The sequence below is a fragment of the Mustelus asterias genome, unplaced genomic scaffold (genome assembly GCF_964213995.1).
Source record: "Mustelus asterias unplaced genomic scaffold, sMusAst1.hap1.1 HAP1_SCAFFOLD_400, whole genome shotgun sequence".
In the NCBI taxonomy this organism is placed as follows: domain Eukaryota; kingdom Metazoa; phylum Chordata; class Chondrichthyes; order Carcharhiniformes; family Triakidae; genus Mustelus; species Mustelus asterias.
Genome location: NW_027590355.1, coordinates 313527 through 331869, shown reverse-complemented (window position 1 = coordinate 331869; position 18343 = coordinate 313527). Strand labels below are relative to the sequence as shown.

The window sequence follows — 18343 nt, the reverse complement described above, 5'->3', positions numbered from 1 at the left end:
AGCCCGTGCTGGTCATGACGCCCTAACTAAACTAAAAAAAACCCTCTGCCCTTACTCGGTCCGTATCCCTCTATTCCCTCCCTATCCATGGACCCATCCAGATGCCTCTTAAATGTTGTTAATGTGCCTGCTTCCACCACCTCCTCTGGCAGCGGGTTCCAGGCACCCACCACTCTCTGTGTGAAAAACCTCCCCCACACATCTCCCTTAAACTTTCCCCCCTCTCACCTTGAACCTGTGCCCCCTTGTAATTGACACCTCGACCCTGGGAAAAAGCCTCTGACTGTCCACCTTGTCTGTGCCTCTCATCATTTTGTCGACCTCTAATCAGGTCTTTCCCCTCAGCCACCGTCTTTCCAGTAAAAAAGAACTGTAAAACCATCGCTACACAAACTAACTCCAGCATTTATTGTGATAAAATTCATTTATCCACTGGATGGAGCATTTTATTAATGTTTCAGATATTTCCCTAACATATCTCATCAATTATTTTCTAACTACAGAAGCCATCATCCAGGGGCAGGAATATAAACTATTCACAAACAGCACCCACCCTCGCTAACTCCATTAATGGTTTCCAAGTCAGAAGGTTGTGGGTTTGAGCCCCCACTCTGGGAATTGACCTTATAATTCAGGCAGACATTGGCCACTGAGGGAGCTCTGGATTGTCGGGTGGACAAAGTAAAGTAAAGTTTATATATTAGTGACACAAGTAAGGCTTACATTAACACTGCGATGAAGTTACTGTGAAATTCCCCAAGTCGCCACAGTCCGGCGCCTGTTCAGGTCAATGCACCCTAACCAGCACAGTCTTTCAGACTGTAGGAGGAAACCAGAGAACCCGGAGGAAACCCACACAGACACGGGGAGAACGTGCAGACTCCAGACAGACAGTGACCCAAGCTGGGAATGCGAAGCTGGGTCCCTGGCGCTGTGAGGCAGCAGCGCTAACCACTGTGCCACCGTGCCGCCCCAGCAAGGCAGTTGTCTGGGCCAACATTCTTGCCCAGTTAGCCACTTGTTAGATTGCCGTCGCTACCTGGTCAGGTGCTGAATTCATCTTCAGTCGCGTTTCAACTCACTCGTCGCCACCCTCTGGCGCAATGCACCCTAACCAGCACAGTCTTTCAGAATGTGGGAGAAAACCGGAACACCCGGAGGAAACCCACACAGACACGGGGAGAATGTGCAGACTCCACGCAGACAGTAACCCAAACCGGGAATCGAACCCAGGTCCCTGCTGCTGTAAGACAGCAGTGCTAGCCACCGTGCCGCTCCAGCAGTTGTCAATGCAGTTGTCAGGGCCAACATTCTTCCCCAGTTAGCCTCTTGTTAGATTGCTGTTGCTACCTGGTCAGGTGCTGAATTCATCTTCAGTCACATTTCAGTAATTAACTCCGAATAATTGTTTGTGATTTTCTATAAACTGGGCACGCCCGTCTCAGGTTACTCAGTGTCAGTTTCCATCGCGAGTGAATTGCGATGTTTCGATTCCAATCCCGCACCTTTCTCTGCAGTGTTGGGCGGGTCATGACAAACTGAACTATTTGGTATTGTATTAAAGTTAGTGCCTGAACAGGGACCCTGGGGCTGGATTTATCCATCGGCTTGCGGGCAGCACCGCAAGGTGCAAATATTTAAAAACACACACCAGTACTCAGGGGATTAGGGGTAATATATTAACATGAATTGAGGAATGTTGAATGGATCAAAAACTAAACATAGAACATAGAACAGTACAGCACAGAACAGGCCCTTCGGCCCACAATGTTGTGCCGAGCTTTATCTGAAACCAAGATCAAGCTATCCCACTCCCTATCATCCTGGTGTGCTCCATGTGCCTATCCAATAACCGCTTAAATGTTCCTAAAGTGTCTGACTCCACTATCACTGCAGGCAGTCCATTCCACACCCCAACCACTCTCTGAGTAAAGAACCTACCTCGGACATCCTTCCTATATCTCCCACCATGAATCCTATAGTTATGCCCCCTTGTAATAGCTCCATCCACCCGAGGAAATAGTCTTTGAACATTCACTCTATCTATCCCCTTCATCATTTTATAAACCTCGATTCAGTCTCCCCTCAATCTCCTCCGCTCCAGAGAAAACAGCCCAAGCTCCCTCAACCTTTCCTCATAAGACCTACCCTCCAAACCAGGCAGCATCCTGGTAAATCTCCTCTGCACTCTTTCCAGCGCTTCCACATCCTTCTTGTCGTGAGGTGACCAGAAACGTAAGCCTCGGAATAAACAAATTATTTTCCGGTTGCCGGGCTCCACCTGGTGGCCAGGACGTGGGACTCGGCCATTGGGAAACTGTGTCATCGAACCCGAGAAACGAGTAGGAGAAGGAGGCCATTCAGCCCTTCGAGCCTGCTCCCCCATTCATTCTGATCATGGCTGAACTCAATAGCCTGATCCCGCCTTCTCCCCATATCCCTCGATCCCTTCAGCCCCAAGAGCTACATCTCATTTCTTCTTGAAATCAGACAATGTTTTGGTCTCAACTACATTAGTTGGGAGTGAATTCCACACATTCAGCACCCTCTGGGTGAAGAGATTTCTCCTCACCTCAGTCCCAAAAGGTTTACCCCTCATCCTCAAACTACAGCCCCTAGTTCTGGACTTCCCCCTACCATCAGGAACATTCTTTCTGTATCATAAAAAAATGTTCCCAGCACAATGTTTCCTTGAGGAGCAGCGCTGTCTACAGGAGTTTAGACATTTCACCCACTGGGTGTCAGACAGGCAACCCAACAGTGGAGGGGAGAGGAATGGAGAGAATTGTTGGTGATATAGACCTGGGTGTCATTCACGTACATTTGTAATTTGATACGTTTTCAGGTGATGTCACTGAAAGGTGGGTGGTCAGGAGTCAATCCTTGAGGGTACAATAGACATAATGGCCAGGATACAGGAAGTGAAGGCATTTCTGGTGTTTGGCTACAGCCGGATGGATAGGAATGGAAGCAGCTGGATGATGGAGGGGAGGGGGCTGGAGGAGGACAGTGTGGTCAACGATGACAGCGATGCAGCCAGGGCGAGGAAGATGAGTTCCACACGGACCACCTATTTATTCATGGGTTGACATTATAGGCACGTTGTACTGTGAGTGAGCGCAGATTTAACTATCTCAACACATTCCAGGAACTAAATAACCTGGTGATCTTTGCCAGTGACAAACCTGTTCCCCAATCAACCAACCAGCCAATGCACTCCTGTCCCATCAGGATGTGGAATGTGAATCTCAATCAAAAAACACAATTGATGTCATGGATCAGGGGAGAGAGACAGAAACTAACATTTCAACGTTCCAAAGCTGTACTAGTAACATTGTACAAAGAGGGAATTAGACCCCCACAGACCCTGAATACTGGATCACTGAGCACACTGGAGTTCCTCCCAGATCCTGGTATTTATTCCATATTATCCGTTTCTATGCTCCAGGTGTTTCACTGTGGGCTGAGAGTGTTTGGGAATCTTCCAATGATAATGATGCACTGATGGCAGTAAAACAATTAATTAAACAACGGAGCATCATTATTGAAACCGGTTTATCAATATCTGAGCTGCCAGATATAGGAGAGAAACAGACGGAACTGTCGAGGCATTCCAACTGAAAATGGTGAGTTATCTGTTTCAATATTTAGCTGTGGAATATTTAAGATTCAACGTGGAGTTTTGGGTTTATCTCCAGGTGTGTGTGGGATATCAGCATTACTCCAGCTACCTGCTGTGACACAGTATCGGGGAACCCCAACACTGTCTGCACTATTCTGCAAAGTGTCTGCAATAGTTTCCAATTCCTTTTCATCTGCTCTCCCAGGTAACTGCTCGCTGGCATTTCTGCTCCAGGTATCAATCTCACCCGGGCAGCGACTTGGATACCAGCCCGAGGTCCTGTGTTGGGTGGCACCCTCAGGGAGGGCTCCACGTGAAATTGTGCCCAGTGGTTCCCCCTGTTTTCTGGGGAATGATGGGGGTCTTTCTGGGTGATGGGGATGTGATGAGCCGAATGGTTTTCCTCATATTTTGTGCTTCACAGAGTTGCAATTGATGGGTACGTTGGTGAGTTATGAGTTTGCAAAGCAGTGAAACAGATTCTTAATGTTTTAATGATCTCCGTGGGTGAGAATTGAGACTCTTTGACGCTGTCAGGGTGATTGGGGACCAGGAAAACGTACGAGAAATTCCTGACAATTTATAAGCCACCATTCCTGAATAAAAAGAAGGATTCTTGGTTTAACACCTGCGTGATTTTCCTGAACACGCTTCAATCTCTTTCCTAATGAATTTTTTCTGATCCCTTTTACCCAGTCCCAATGACATTTAGAGAACGATAGACACCCCACCCCCTCACTATCATCAAATCGAAACTTACTGATCCTCTCCAACTCTAACTCAGTCTTTTCCACCACCTCAAAGTGGGAAACTCTTTCACTCTCTGTTTCTCACATTCCCACAATCGACTAAACTGAAAACCATGAAATAATTTTCTTTACTTGCTTCCAACCTCTCAAACCCCCGTCTCCTGCCCTCTGAGCCCCAATTCATTACCTCACTGACCCATTGTGTATTTCCACAGCTTTCTATCTTTAATCACAGGCGGTTTCCTTATCCTTATTTGTATATTTATTCATGTCACAATGACGTTACTGTGCAATGAAGTTACTGTGAAAATCCCCCAGTTGCCACACTCCGGTGACTTTTCGGGTACACCGAGGGAGAATTTAGCACGGCCAACACACCTAACCAGCACGTCTTTCGGACTGTGGGAGGAAACTGGAGCACCCGGAGGAAACCCACGCAGACACGGGGAGAGCAAATCCATTGAGTATTGAAACCAATGTCAATCTTTGGTTCTGGCCGCACTTGGAGCATTGAGTGTAATTTTGTCCATTTTCCCCAGTGAGTGATATTGAGTGTGTGTAGTGGAAAGTGATCAGGAGAATCAGCAATATTCAGGCTCCACATTATTCGGATCCAGTTTGACTTGTTTGACAGACACAGGCTCAGAGACGGAGCGACTGAGGATTTTAAAATGTCGAAGGGATTGGATAGGTTATTTGAGATGGACACGAATGGGATTGGGAATGAGTCTAAAATCCTGAGGGAAAGGTTAAATCAGTGGTTCCCAAAGGGTGCGGCGCGCCACACTGGTGCGGCGAGAGGGGATGGCAAGTGTGACGGGAAGATTCAAGAACAATCAAAGAAACATTGAAACATGGTTTAAACAAGCATTGTTTTATACTTTCTGGATGTCCCATGATCATATTATAAAGTAGTTGTGTTCTATGTTATGAATCAAGCACTGCTCGGAGTTGTTTTTGAATGTATTTATCATCAATAAAAAATTTGGTGTGGCACGAGCAAATTTTTATTCTGAAAGTGCGGCCCAGTGAAAAAAGTTTGGGAACCACTGGGTTAAATATTGGGAAGGATTTATCACCAGCCTCTGGGCCGTGTGGTATCCACAGATTCACTGTCATTCCCCCCCGCCCCCCAACCCTGTGACCAGGCAGTTTGCCCCCCTTTTAATGTCCCCCTCATGGGTCTGTGTTTTTTCTTCCGCCTTGGGATGTTTTTTCGGTGTCAAATTTTGGACGACGTGGGGATTGTTGAAGGTGTTTTATGAATGTAACTTCTTTCTCAACTTCAGAGTGGGAAAACCTACGTGATCCGCGTTGGCTGCACGAATGATTTCTATGTGGGAAGGTCAGAGAATGCTGCTGAAGTGTTTGCTGAGGTTGTACAGCTTCTTCAGCCTCAGCCTGGCTCCCCCAATGAAATGGTATTTGTATATCAGGAACAGCTGTCTGACAGCGAGCATGAAGAGGCTGTAAAGAAACTGACAGGTTACAATATCGAACGGCAGACACTGCAGTCGTTTCACCAGATCATTGAGACTGACAGTCACCTGTTGATAAAAATCACATTGGTAAGTGTTATCCGGAACTGACATCCCAGTTCCGTGGCGATGGTCAGGTTTCCCCTCCCACAGGGGGTTTCAATCAGCAGCAAACACTGTCACTGGGCTGGACTCTGCAAAGTGTGTTTTACAATGTGAAGTAATTTAATTCTGGGTTTATTTATCCCAGTCATACTTTCCCCTCACCCCACCCCACAATCTCCTCTCGGGGCAATTTCATATCTTCAGCAACACCTCCCACCCAATCAAAGCTGCTGGATCCAGCCCACCCACCTGCCCGTCCCCCAATCCCACCCCCATCGGGTAGAGGGGCTCCGACTGCCCCCCCACTGAAATCAGCAACTCATTGGAGCTTCCCGTTCATCTGTGATGGGACTCGCACACTCTCTAAAGGGGAATATTGTGAGGTGACTGCCCAGGGTCATTGGATGGTTTCAACCCCAATTTATCCCCTAAACCCATGGTCACCACAATCTTATCTCCAGCCCTCGTGCTGCTACTCTACAGCACAAGGAAACGCCCCCTTGTCCATTGGGATCGACCTATACTCTCTTATCATTATTACCTTTTACTAATTCCCAGCTCCAATGGGGAAACAAGAAAAATTTATGAAATGGGTTTCACCAATCACAACCCAATTCCGACTAGGAGAAGATCGAACATAGAACAGTACAGCACAGAACAGGCCCTTCGGCCCACGATGTTGTGCCGAGCTTTATCTGAAACCAAGATCAAGCTATCCCACTCCCTAACATCGTGGTGTGCTCCATGTGCTGATCCAGAGAGAAAAATCCAGAAAGAGGCCGCGATCAACAGAGATCCCAGTCTGAGGGTACAGACAGAGCAAGCACAGTCTGAGAGTACAGACAGGGTAAGCACAGTCTGAGAGTACACACAGGGGACGCACAGTCTGAGAGTACAGACAGCGGAAGCACAGTCTGAGTGTGCAGACAGGGATGCACAATCTGAGAGTACAGACAGGGGAAGCACAGTCTGAGAGTACAGACAGGGGAAGCACAGTCTGAGAGTACAGAATTGTGGAGTACAGTCTGAGAGTACAGACAACGGAAGCATAGTCTGAGAGTGCCGACAGGGAAAGCACAATCCGAGAGTACAGTCAGGGGAAGGACAGTCTTATAGAACAGACAGAGGAAGCACAGTCTGAGAGTATGGACAATGGAAGCATAGTCTGAGAATACAGACAGGGGAAGCACTGTCTGAGAGTACAGACAGGGGTAGCACTGTCTGAGAGTACAGACAGGGGAAGCACAGTCTGAGACGACAGACAGGGGGGTACAGACAGAGCAAGCACAGTCTGAGAATACAGACAGGGGAAGCACAGTCTGAAAGTACAGACAGGTGAAGTCCAGTCTGAGAGTACAGACAGGGGAAGCACAGTACGAGAGTACAGAGAAGGGGTGCACAGTGTCAGAGTACAGACAGGGGAAGCAGAGTTTGAGAGTACAGGCAGGGGAAGGACAGTCTGAGAGTACAGACGGGGGAAGCACAGTCTGAGAGTACAGACAGGGGAAGCACAGTCTGAGAGTACAGACAGGGAAGCACAGTCTGAGAGTACATACAGGGGGAGCACAGTCTGAGAGTACAGACAGGGGAAGCACAGTCCGAGAGAACGGACAGTGGAAGCACAGTCTGAGAGTACAGACAGGGGAACCACAGTCTGAGAGTACAGACAGCGGAAGCACAGTCTGAGAGTACAGACAGGGGAGGCACAGTCTGAGAGTACAGACAGCAGAAGCACAGTCTGAGAGTACAGACAGGGGAGGCACAGTCTGAGAGTACAGACTGGGGAAGCAAAGTCAGAGAATACAGACAGTGGAAGCACAGTCTGAGAGTACAGTCAGGGGAAGCACAGTCTGTGAGGACAGACAGGGGAAGCAAAGACTGAGGGTACGGATAATGGAAGCACAGTCTGAGACTACAGACAGTGGAGTACAGACAGGGGTAGCACAGTCTGAGAGCACAGACAGGGGAAGCGGAGTTTGAGAGAACAGACATGGGGAGCACCGTCTGAGAGTACAGACAGGGGAAGCACGGTCTGAGACTAAAGACAGGGGAAGCACAGTCTGAGAGTACAGACAGGCGAAGCACATCTGTGAGAACAGACATGGGGAGCACAGTCCGCGAGTACAGGCAGGGGAAGCACAGTCTGAGAGTCCAGACAGAGGAAGCACAGTCTGAGAGTACAGTCAGGGGAAGGAAAGACTGAGGGTACGGACAATGGAAGCACAGTCTGAGACTACAGACAGTGGAGTACAGACAGGGGTAGCACAGTCTGAGAGCACAGGCAGCGGAAGCACAGTCTGAGAGCAGAGACAGCGGAAGCACAGTCTGAGAGTACAGACAGGGGACGCACAGTCTGAGAGTACAGACAGTGGAAGCACAGTTTGAGAGTACAGACAGGGGAAGCACAGTCTGAGAGTAGAGACAGCGGAAGCACAGTCTGAGAGTACAGACAGGGGAAGCACAGTCTGAGAGTACAGACAGGGGAAGCACAGTCTGAGAATACTGGGACTGTGTGGAGTGGAAAGTGATCAGGAGAATCAGCAATATTCAGGCTCCACATTATTCAGATCCAGTTTGACTTGTTAGACAGACACAGGCTCAGAGACGGAGCGACTGAGGAGTTTAAAATGCTGAAGGGATTGGACAGGTTATTTGGGATGGACACGAATGGGATTGGGAATGTGTCTAAAATCCTGAGGGAAAGGTTAAATATTGGGACGGATTTATCACCAGCCTCCGGGCTATGTAGTATCCACAGATTCACTGTCATCCTTTATGAAGGACAATGGGGCGGCACAGTGGTTAGTATTGCTGCCTCACAGCACCAGGGATTCAGTTTCAATTCCTAGCTTGGGTCAGTGTCTGTGTGGAGTCTGCACATTCTCCCCATGTCTGCGTGGGTTTCCTCCGGGTGCTCCAGTTTCCTCCCACAGTCTGAAAGATGTGCGGGTTAGGTGGATTGGGCTGTGCTAAATTGCCCCTTGGTGTCAGGGTGACTAGCCAGAGTAAATGGCTGGGGTTCTTTGGATCGGGCCTGTGTGGGATTGTGGTCGGTGCAGACTCAATGGGCTGAATGGCCTCCTTCTGCACTGTAAAGTTCTTTGCTTCTATGGAAATAGACATTTCTCTGAGTGAGGAGGTTACACCCAGTTTACAGAGAAAGTGTTTCTGGTTATCTTCGATTCTCGGCTTTTCCCTGAATTTGCTGATTGGCTCAGGATTTTAAGTCAGAAATTGCTGCCTTTTATTCTCCTTATTGATCCCCCAACCTGTGACCAGGCAGTTTCCCCCCCTCCTAATACCCCCCTCATGGGTCTGGGTTCCTTTATCCTCACGTTTCTGCCTTGGGATGTCGTTTGTTGTCGGATTTTGGACGATGTGGAGATTGTGGAAGGTGTTTTATGAATGTTACTTCTTTCTCAACTTCAGAGTGGACAAAGATCAGAGGATTCTCAGGTTGATGAGATTGCGAGTGAATTGATGAAACTGTCGCTTACAAAACATGCCAAACAGCCCAGCAGCGAGGATGGAGCAGTTGCTGAGAAACAGAAAGTACCAGATTCACTGGATTTGCTGCACACGATTTCGAGCAGCTCTCAGGTAACAATGATGTGTTGCTAAATGTGATACTGGGCATGAAGTTGGTTAGTGTTATCCGGAACAGACATCCCAGTTCCATGGCGATGGTCAGGTTTCCCCTCCCACAGGGGGTTTCAATCAGCAGCAAACACTGTCACTGGGCTGGACTCTGCAAAGTGTGTTTTACAATGTGAAGTAATTTAATTCTGGGTTTATTTATCCCAGTCATACTTTCCCCTCACCCCACCCCACCATCCCCTCTCGGGGCAATTTGATATCTTCAGCAACACCTCCCACCCAATCAAAGCTGCTGGATCCAGCCCACCCCCCTGCCCGTCCCCCAATCCCACCCCCATCAGGTAGAGGGGCTCCGACTGCCCCCCCACTGAAACCAGCAACTCATTGGAGCTTCCCGTTCATCTGTGATGGGACTCGCACACTCTCTAAAGGGGAATATTGTGAGGTGACTGCCCAGGGTCATTGGATGGTTTCAACCCCAATTTATCCCCTAAACCCATGGTCACCACAATCTTATCTCCAGCCCTCGTGCTGCTACTCTACAGCACAAGGAAACGCCCCCTTGTCCATTGGGATCGACCTATACTCTCTTATCATTATTACCTTTTACTAATTCCCAGCTCCAATGGGGAAACAGGAACTATTTGTGAAATGGGTTTCACCAATCACAACCCAATTCCGACTGGGAGAAGATCCAGAGAGAAAAATCCAGAAAGTGGCCGCGATCTACAGAGATCCGAGTCTGAGGGTACAGACAGAGCAAGCACAGTCTGAGAGTACAGGAAGGGGATGCACAGTCTGAGAGTACAAACAGAGCAAGCACAGTCTGAGGATAACAGTCGAAGGGTCTTTTTCCGGCTGGAGGTCTGTGACCAGTGGTGTTCCGCAGGGCTCTGTACTGGGACCTCTGCTATTTGTGATATATATAAATGATTTGGAAGAAGGTGTAACTGGTGTTATCAGCAAGTTTGCAGATGACACGAAGATGGCTGGACTTGCGGATTGCGATGAGCATTGTCGGACAATACAGCAGGATATAGATAGGCTGGAAAATTTGGCGGAGAAATGGCAGATGGAATTTAATCCGAAGAAATGCGAAGTGATGCATTTTGGAAGAACTAATGTAGGGGGGAGTTATACAATAAATGGCAGAGCCATCAAGAGTATAGAAACACAGAGGGACCTTGGTGTGCAAGTCCACAAATCCTTGAAGGTGGCAGCACAGGCGGAGAAGGTGGTGAAGAAGGCATATGGTATGCTTGCCTTTATAGGACGGGGGTACAGAGTATAAAAGCTGGGGTCTGATGTTGCAGCTGTATAGAATGCTGGTTAGGCCACATTTGGAATACCGCGTCCAGTTCTGGTCGCCGCACTACCAGAAGGACGTGGAGGCTTTAGAGAGAGTGCAGAGAAGGTTTACCAGGATGTTGCCTGGTAAGGAGGGTCTTAGCTATGAGGAGAGATTGGGTAAACTGGGCTTGTTCTCCCTGGAAAGACGGAGAATGAGGGGAGACCTAATTGAGGTGTACAAGATTATGAAGGATATAGATAGGGTGAACAGTGGGAAGCTTTTTCCCACGTTGGAGGTCACGAGGGGTCACGGGCTCAAGGTGAGAGGGGCGGGATATAACTCAGATATCAGAGGGACGTTTTTTACACAGAGAGTGGTGGGGGCCTGGAATGCGCTGCCAAGTAGGGTGGTGGAGGCAGACACGCTGGCATCGTTTAAGACTTAAGATAGTCACATGAGCAGACTGGGAACGGAGGGATACAAACGAATGGTCTAGTTGGACCAATGAGCGGCACAGGCTTGGAGGGCTGAAGGGCCTGTTTCCTGTGCTGTACTGTTCTTTGTTTTTTGAGACTACAGACAGGGGAGCAAAGTCTGAGACGACAGACAGGGGAACTGCAGTCTGAAAGTACAGACACGGCAAGCACAGTCTGAGAGGACAGACAGGGGGAGCACGGTCTGAGAGCACAGACAGGGTAAGCACAGTCTGAGATTACAGACAGGGGAGTCACAGTCTCAGAGCAGAGAGAGGAGAACACAGTCTGAGAGTACAGACATGGGAAGCACAGTCTGAGAGTACAGACAGGGGAAGCACAGTCTGGGAGTACAGACAGTGGAAGCACAGTCTGAGAGTAGAGACAGTGGAAGCACAGTCTGAGAGTACAGACAGGGGAAGCACAGTCTGAGAGTTCAGACAGGGGAAGCACAGTCTGAGAGTACAGACATGGGAAGCATAGTCTGGGAGTCCAGACAGCGGAAACACCATCTGAGAGTCCAGACAGGCGGAAGCACATTCTGAGACTTCAGACAGGGGAAGCAGAGTCTGAGAGTACAGACAGGGGAAGCAGAGTCTGAGATTACAGACAGGGGAAGTACAGTCTGAGAGCACAGACAGGGGAACACAGTCTGAGAGTACAGACAGGGGGAAGTGCAGTCTGAGAGTACAGACAGGGGAAGCACAGTCTGAGCGTTCAGACAGGGGGAAGCAGAGTCTGAGAATACAGACAGGGGAAGCACAGTCTGAGAGTACAGACAGGGGAAGCACAGTCTGAGAACACAGACAGGGGATGCACAGTCTGAGCGTTCAGACAGGGGGAAGCAGAGTCTGAGAATACAGACAGGGGAAGCACAGTCTGAGAGTACAGACAGGGGAAGCACAGTCTGAGAGTACAGACAGGGGAAGCACAGTCTGAGCGTTCAGACAGGGGGAAGCAGAGTCTGAGAATACAGACAGGGGAAGCACAGTCTGAGAGTACAGACAGGGGAAGCACAGTCTGAGAGTACAGACAGGGGAAGCACAGTCTGAGAGCACAGACAGGGGATGCACAGTCTGAGAGCACAGACAGGGGATGCACTGTCTGAGAGCACAGACAGGGGAGGCACAGTCTCAGAGTACAGGCAGGGGAAGCACAGTCTGAGAGTACAGACAGGGGATGCACAGTCTGAGCTTTCAGACAGGGAGAAGCAGAGTCTGAGAGTACAGACAGGGGAAGCACAGTCTGAGAGTACAGACAGGGGACGCACAGGCTGAGAGTACAGACAGGGGAAGCACAGTCTGAGTGTACAGGCAGGGGAAGCACAGTCTGAGAGTACAGACAGTGGAAGCACAGTCTGAGAGTACAGACAGGGGAAGTCCAGTCTGTGAGACCAGACAGGGGAAGCACAGTCTGAGAGTACAGACAGGGGAAGCACAGTCTGAGAATACTGGGACTGTGTGGAGTGGAAAGTGATCAGGAGAATCAGCAATATTCAGGCTCCACATTATTCAGATCCAGTTTGACTTGTTCGACAGACACAGGCTCAGAGACGGAGCGACTGAGGATTTTAAAATGCTGAAGGGATTGGACAGGTTATTTGAGATGGACATAAATGGGTTTGGGAATTTGTGTAAAATCCTGAGGGAAAGGTTAAATATTGGGAAGGATTTATCAGCAGCCTCCGGGCTGTGTAGTATCCACAGATTCACTGTCATCCTTTATGAAGGACAATGGGGCGGCACAGTGGTTAGCATTGCTGCCTCACAGCACCAGGGATTCAGTTTCAATTCCGAGCTTGGGTCACTGTCTGTGCGGAGTCTGCACATTTTCCCCGTGTCTGCGTGGGTTTCCTCCGGGTGCTCCAGTTTCCTCCCACAGTCTGAAAGATGTGCGGGTTAGGTGGATTGGGCTGTGCTAAATTGCCCCTTGGTGTCAGGGTGACGAGCCAGAGTAAATGGCTGGGGTTCTTTGGATCGGGCCTGTGTGGGAATGTGGTCGGTGCAGACTCAATGGGCTGAATGGCCTCCTTCTGCACTGTAAAGTTCTTTGCTTCTATGGAAATAGACATTTCTCTGAGTGAGGAGGTTACACCCAGTTTAGAGAAAGTGTTTCTGGTTATCTTCGATTCTCGGCTTTTCCCTGAATTTGCTGATTGGCTCAGGATTTTAAGTCAGAAATTGCTGCCTTTTATTCTCCTTATTGACCCCCCAACCTGTGACCAGGCAGTTTCCCCCCCTCCTAATACCCCCCTCATGGGTCTGGGTTCCTTTATCCTCACGTTTCTGCCTTGGGATGTCGTTTGTTGTCGAATTTTGGATGACGTGGAGATTGTCGAAGGTGTTTTATGAATGTTACTTCTTTCTCAACTTCAGATTGTACACACCTACGTGTTCCAGCTGGTCGGCACTGATTATTTCTGTGTGGGAAGGTCAGAGAATCCAAGAGCTCAGCTTGCTGAGTTTGAGGCTGTTTGCGGGATAAAGACCTCGCTTGCATGTCATGCACGGCTGTCCGACAGCGAGCATGAAGAAACTGTTCAGAAAGTGAAAAGTTCCAACCTTCAACGGCAGACATTGAAGAAGTATCGGATCTCTCAGCAACGTGATTTGGCAAATGTGTTTCCTGGCATTGAGTTGGTAAGTGTTATCCGGAACTGACATCCCAGTTCAGTGGCGATGGTCATGTTTCCCCTCCCACAGGGGGTTTCAATCAGCAGCAAACACTGTCACTGGGCTGGACTCTGCAAAGTGTGTTTCTTTATTCAGCATTTGGTAAATTGGAATTTGTAGTAATTAAAACCTGGGTTTATTTATCCCAGTCATATTTACCCTCCTCCCACCCCCAGAATGAAAAAAAAAACAATTAAAGGCTACAGTTCAGGAATTCCCCATCTGAACCCTTTTCCAATCCCCCACCACCTCCAATCCCCACTGTACGTCAGAGCTGCTCCCACCCCTCCCAATACTCTTGTGTCTGTTATTCCTCATGTTGCCACTTTGGGATGTTTGTGTACAACATCGGGGATGTTGGGAGATTGTGAAAGTTGCAGATTAAATGTAAGCTCCTTCTCTCCTTCAGGTTACACACATCTACTTAATCCATGAGAAGGACACCACATATTACAAAGTGGGTTTTTCTCAGAATCCAGAGAAGCGGCTCTCTCAACTTCAGACAGGAAACCCCCGACAACTGATACCTGTGTGTCACGTAGCGGTGAGCGCCAATGAGAAAGAGAAAGAGGTTCAAGATGAATTGAAGGACTTTAAAGCAAAGCTGGACGGAGGCACCGAATGGTTTAATCTCGACACTGAGGACAAAGTTAAAAAGGCAGAAAATGCAGTGAAACGCCTGGCACAGAATGCTGGAGATTTTGTCAAATTTACCAATGAGACAAAAGCTGCCGCACGAATGGGTGTTTGAATCAACATTGAACGGTGTCACTGGGCTCGGCCAAGAATCTTGCCATTTATATCATTCGTTGAAAAATCCAAATTTGAAGCCATTTAATTCGAGATTTATTAATCCTATTAATTTTATGTTTGATTTAATGCCCTCCTCAGGGGCATTGACATTTACCACCCATTGGGATACAATACAATGGAAGCAACAACTCCGGGGTTCAGTTTCCTACCTCCCCCCCCCCCCCCGTCCCCCAATCCCACCCCCATCAGGTAGAGGGGCTCCGACTGCCCCCCCCCCCCCCCCCCCACTGAAACCAGCAACTCATTGGAGCTTCCCGTTCATCTGTGATGGGACTCGCACACTCTCTAAAGGGGAATATTGTGAGGTGACTACTCGGGGTCACTGAGTGCAATTTACCTCAATTTACCCCCTCAACTCCCCATCCCGACGATGCAAAGTCCAGCCCCGTGGGACCCAGTACATGCTGCTATTCCGCTGCTAAAGGCATCACGCTCTGTGCTGTGCAATGGGATCTCCCTGTGCTCTTTTAGCATCATTTTCTTCTAATAATCTATCCGATTCTTCATGTAAAAATCCCAAAGGGTTTGTTTAGTTAGAAGGTGACCTCTCACTAACCAGCGTGCAATATATTAACTCTGTTAATGAACTGTCTAACACTGGGTGATGGGCAGAGTTTCTCTGAGCTTAGGTTCAGGGGCTGCACCGACTGAAGGAGCTGAGATTGATTCCAGTCTGGGGGTAACTCACGTCCTCGATCCAGCAGCAACTCCCACTTTACACTTCAGTGTTGCTCCCAGCAGCTGAGTGGATGGACCAGCCTGCTCAAACTGGGACAGTAAGAAGTCTCACAACACCAGGTTAAAGTCCAACAGGTTTATTTGGTAGCACGAGCTTTCGGAGCGCCGCTCCTTCATCAGGTGAGTGCTAAAGCTTGGACAGAGCGGCTCACTCAACCCACCCCAGCTCCCGGGACAGCGAAAGGGGGGGGGGGGGGGGTGGCAGCGGGGAAGCAGTCACGCTTCCAGTTCCCGACTGCTCTCCAGTGACTCCGACAGGAGTGTGTGAAGTGTGAGGATAATTGTGAGGCTCTCAGAGTTGTCCATCCTGTCCACACCCTGGTGAGATATTGGAGGGTGCGGGACTGAGAGTCAGGGGAGGAGGGAAGGGGATGGGAGTTGTGGAAGTGTGGATTGGAGCAGGAGGTAGGCCGAGAGCAACCCGCAGTTACTGCATTACTGGAAACCAGCCAGATTCGTAAAGTGAAGAGCCTTAATTCTGAGACAATTAAAGAATAAGCAATTAATCAATAGATCTATTCGAAAGGCTGGGAATATAATCTGTAACACAAAGTTTATAATCTTTTACATTTTATAATTACACATAATTAATGCTTGATTTTAAATACATTAGTCATAAATGATGAAAATTGTAAGTGGCTAAACTCCAAACTTTCGCACCCTTGGCAAATTACACTCAGTTGGAAAAGGAATGGGGCCTGATTCAAATAGTCTCATTTTTTAGCAAGCATTTGCATTAAAACACCAGGAGATGCATGGGAGGCACGGTGGCACAGTAGTTAGCACTCCTGCCTCACAGCGCCAGGGACCCGGGTTCGATTCCTGACTTGGGTCACTGTCTGTGTGGAGTCTGCACGTTCTCCCCGTGTCTGCGTGGGTTCCCTCCAGGTGCTCCAGTTTCCTCCCACGGTCTGAAAGATGACTTAGGTTCACAGGTGGACAGAGTGGTGAAAAAGGCATTCGGCATGCTTGGTTTCATCGGTCAGAACATTGAATACAGGAGTTGGGACGTCTTGTTGAAGTTGTACAAGACATTGGTAAGGCCACACTTGGAATACTGTGAGCAATTCTGTTCACCCTATTCTTGAGAGGATATTATTAAACTAGAAAGAGTTCAGAAAAGATTTACCAGGATGCTACTGTGACTTGATGGATTGAGTGAAAGGAGAGGCTGGATAGACTGGGACTTTTTTCTCTGGAGTGTAGGAGGCTGAGGGGTGATCTTATAATGTCTATAAAATAATGAGGGGCACAAATCAGCTATCTAGATAGTCAATATCTTTTCCCAGAGGTAGGGGAGTCTAACACTAGAGGGCATAGGTTTAAGGTGAGAGGGGAGCGATACAAAAGTGTCCAGAGGGGCAATTTTTTCACACAAAGGGTGGTGAATGCCTGGAACAAGCTGCCAGAGGTAGTAGTAGAGGCGGGTACAATTTTGTCTTTTAAAAAGCATTTAGATAGTTACATGGGTACGATAGGTATAGAGTGATATGGGCAAAATGCGGGCAATTGGGATGAGCTTAGGGGTTTTAAAAAAGAAAGTGCGGCATGGACAAGTTGGGCCGAAGGGCCTGTTTCCATGCTGTAAACCTCTATGACTCGATGACTCTATGTGCGGGTTAGGTGGATTGGCCATGCTAAATTGCCCCTTGCTCAATTGTCCAAAGATGTGTAGGTTAGGTGCATTGACCATGCTAAATTCTTCCTCGGTGTACCCGAACAGGCGCCGGAGTGTGGCGACTAGGGGATTTTCACAGTAACTTCATTGCAGTGTTAATGTAAGCCTAGTTGTGACACTAATAAATAAACGTTAAGCTTTAAAAAAAGCAAGTGGGAATCGGCGCCAATTATTCATCAGCAGATGGTTAAATGACCCAATTATTGGGCAACCCTTGGGCTAATTTGAGTGAAGAGAGTGTGAGTGACGGGGGTAAAAATGAAGGTTTGGAGTGGCCATTTTGTTCTCGTGTTATTCAGGTTTTGGAATTATCACTTCACACCTTCAGACTGAGCAACCGAGGAAAGTCTGTTTGATTGTTCAAGTTAAACTTTCTCCTCTTACTGTTCATTGCTGTTAATTATATTACGCCTTTTTATCTTTTTAACTTGTTATCTTTCTGTCCTTTAATAGTGAATAAAGCTTTTGCATTTACCATTTGAAGTGTTGATTCTTGCCGGATTGTGAAAGTCTGGTGGAACCTGCTTGAATTCACAATTGGGGATTTATTGCAAACTAACAGTACCCCCGGTGTCCTCAGAGTTGTCGATTCTGTCCACACTCTGGTGAGATACTGGAGGGTGCGGGACTGCAGCCTACTGAGAGTCAGGGGAGGAGGGAAGGGGATTGGAGTTGTGGAATTGTGGATTGGAGCAGGAGGAAGGATGAGGAGCAGGAGGAAGTCACAAGTAAGGCTTACATAAACACTACAATGAAGTTACTGTGAAATTCCCCAAGTCGCCACAGTCCGGCGCCTGTTCAGGACAATGCACCCGAACCAGCACAGTCTTTCAGACTGTGGGAGGAAACTAGAGCACCCGGAGGAAACCCACACAGACACGGGGAGAATGTGCAGACTCCAGACAGACAGTGACCCAAGCTGGGAATGCGAAGCTGGGTCCCTGGCGCTGTGAGGCAGCAGCGCTAACCACTGTGCCACCGTGCCGCCCCAGCAAGGCAGTTGTCTGGGCCAACATTCTTGCCCAGTTAGCCACTTGTTAGATTGCCGTCGCTACCTGGTCAGGTGCTGAATTCATCTTCAGTCGCGTTTCAACTCACTCGTCGCCACACTCCGGCGCAATGCACCC

The 18343-nt window shown here is 48.5% G+C and overlaps 1 protein-coding gene across 1 annotated transcript in view; it reads left to right on the top strand.

Moving 5' to 3' along the window:
• The window catches only part of LOC144486564 (uncharacterized), a 32724-nt gene extending 15031 nt beyond the window's left edge, over nucleotides 1–17693 (top strand). Inside the window, exons 2-6 of the mRNA XM_078204620.1 lie at nucleotides 3449–3626; nucleotides 5661–5939; nucleotides 9384–9554; nucleotides 13691–13954; nucleotides 14397–17693. Of these exons, the coding sequence (XP_078060746.1) occupies nucleotides 3624–3626; nucleotides 5661–5939; nucleotides 9384–9554; nucleotides 13691–13954; nucleotides 14397–14738 (1059 nt within the window). The 5' untranslated portion in view covers nucleotides 3449–3623 and the 3' untranslated portion in view covers nucleotides 14739–17693. The remainder of the gene's footprint in view (nucleotides 1–3448; nucleotides 3627–5660; nucleotides 5940–9383; nucleotides 9555–13690; nucleotides 13955–14396) is intronic.
• Nucleotides 17694–18343: the final 650 nt, after the last annotated feature.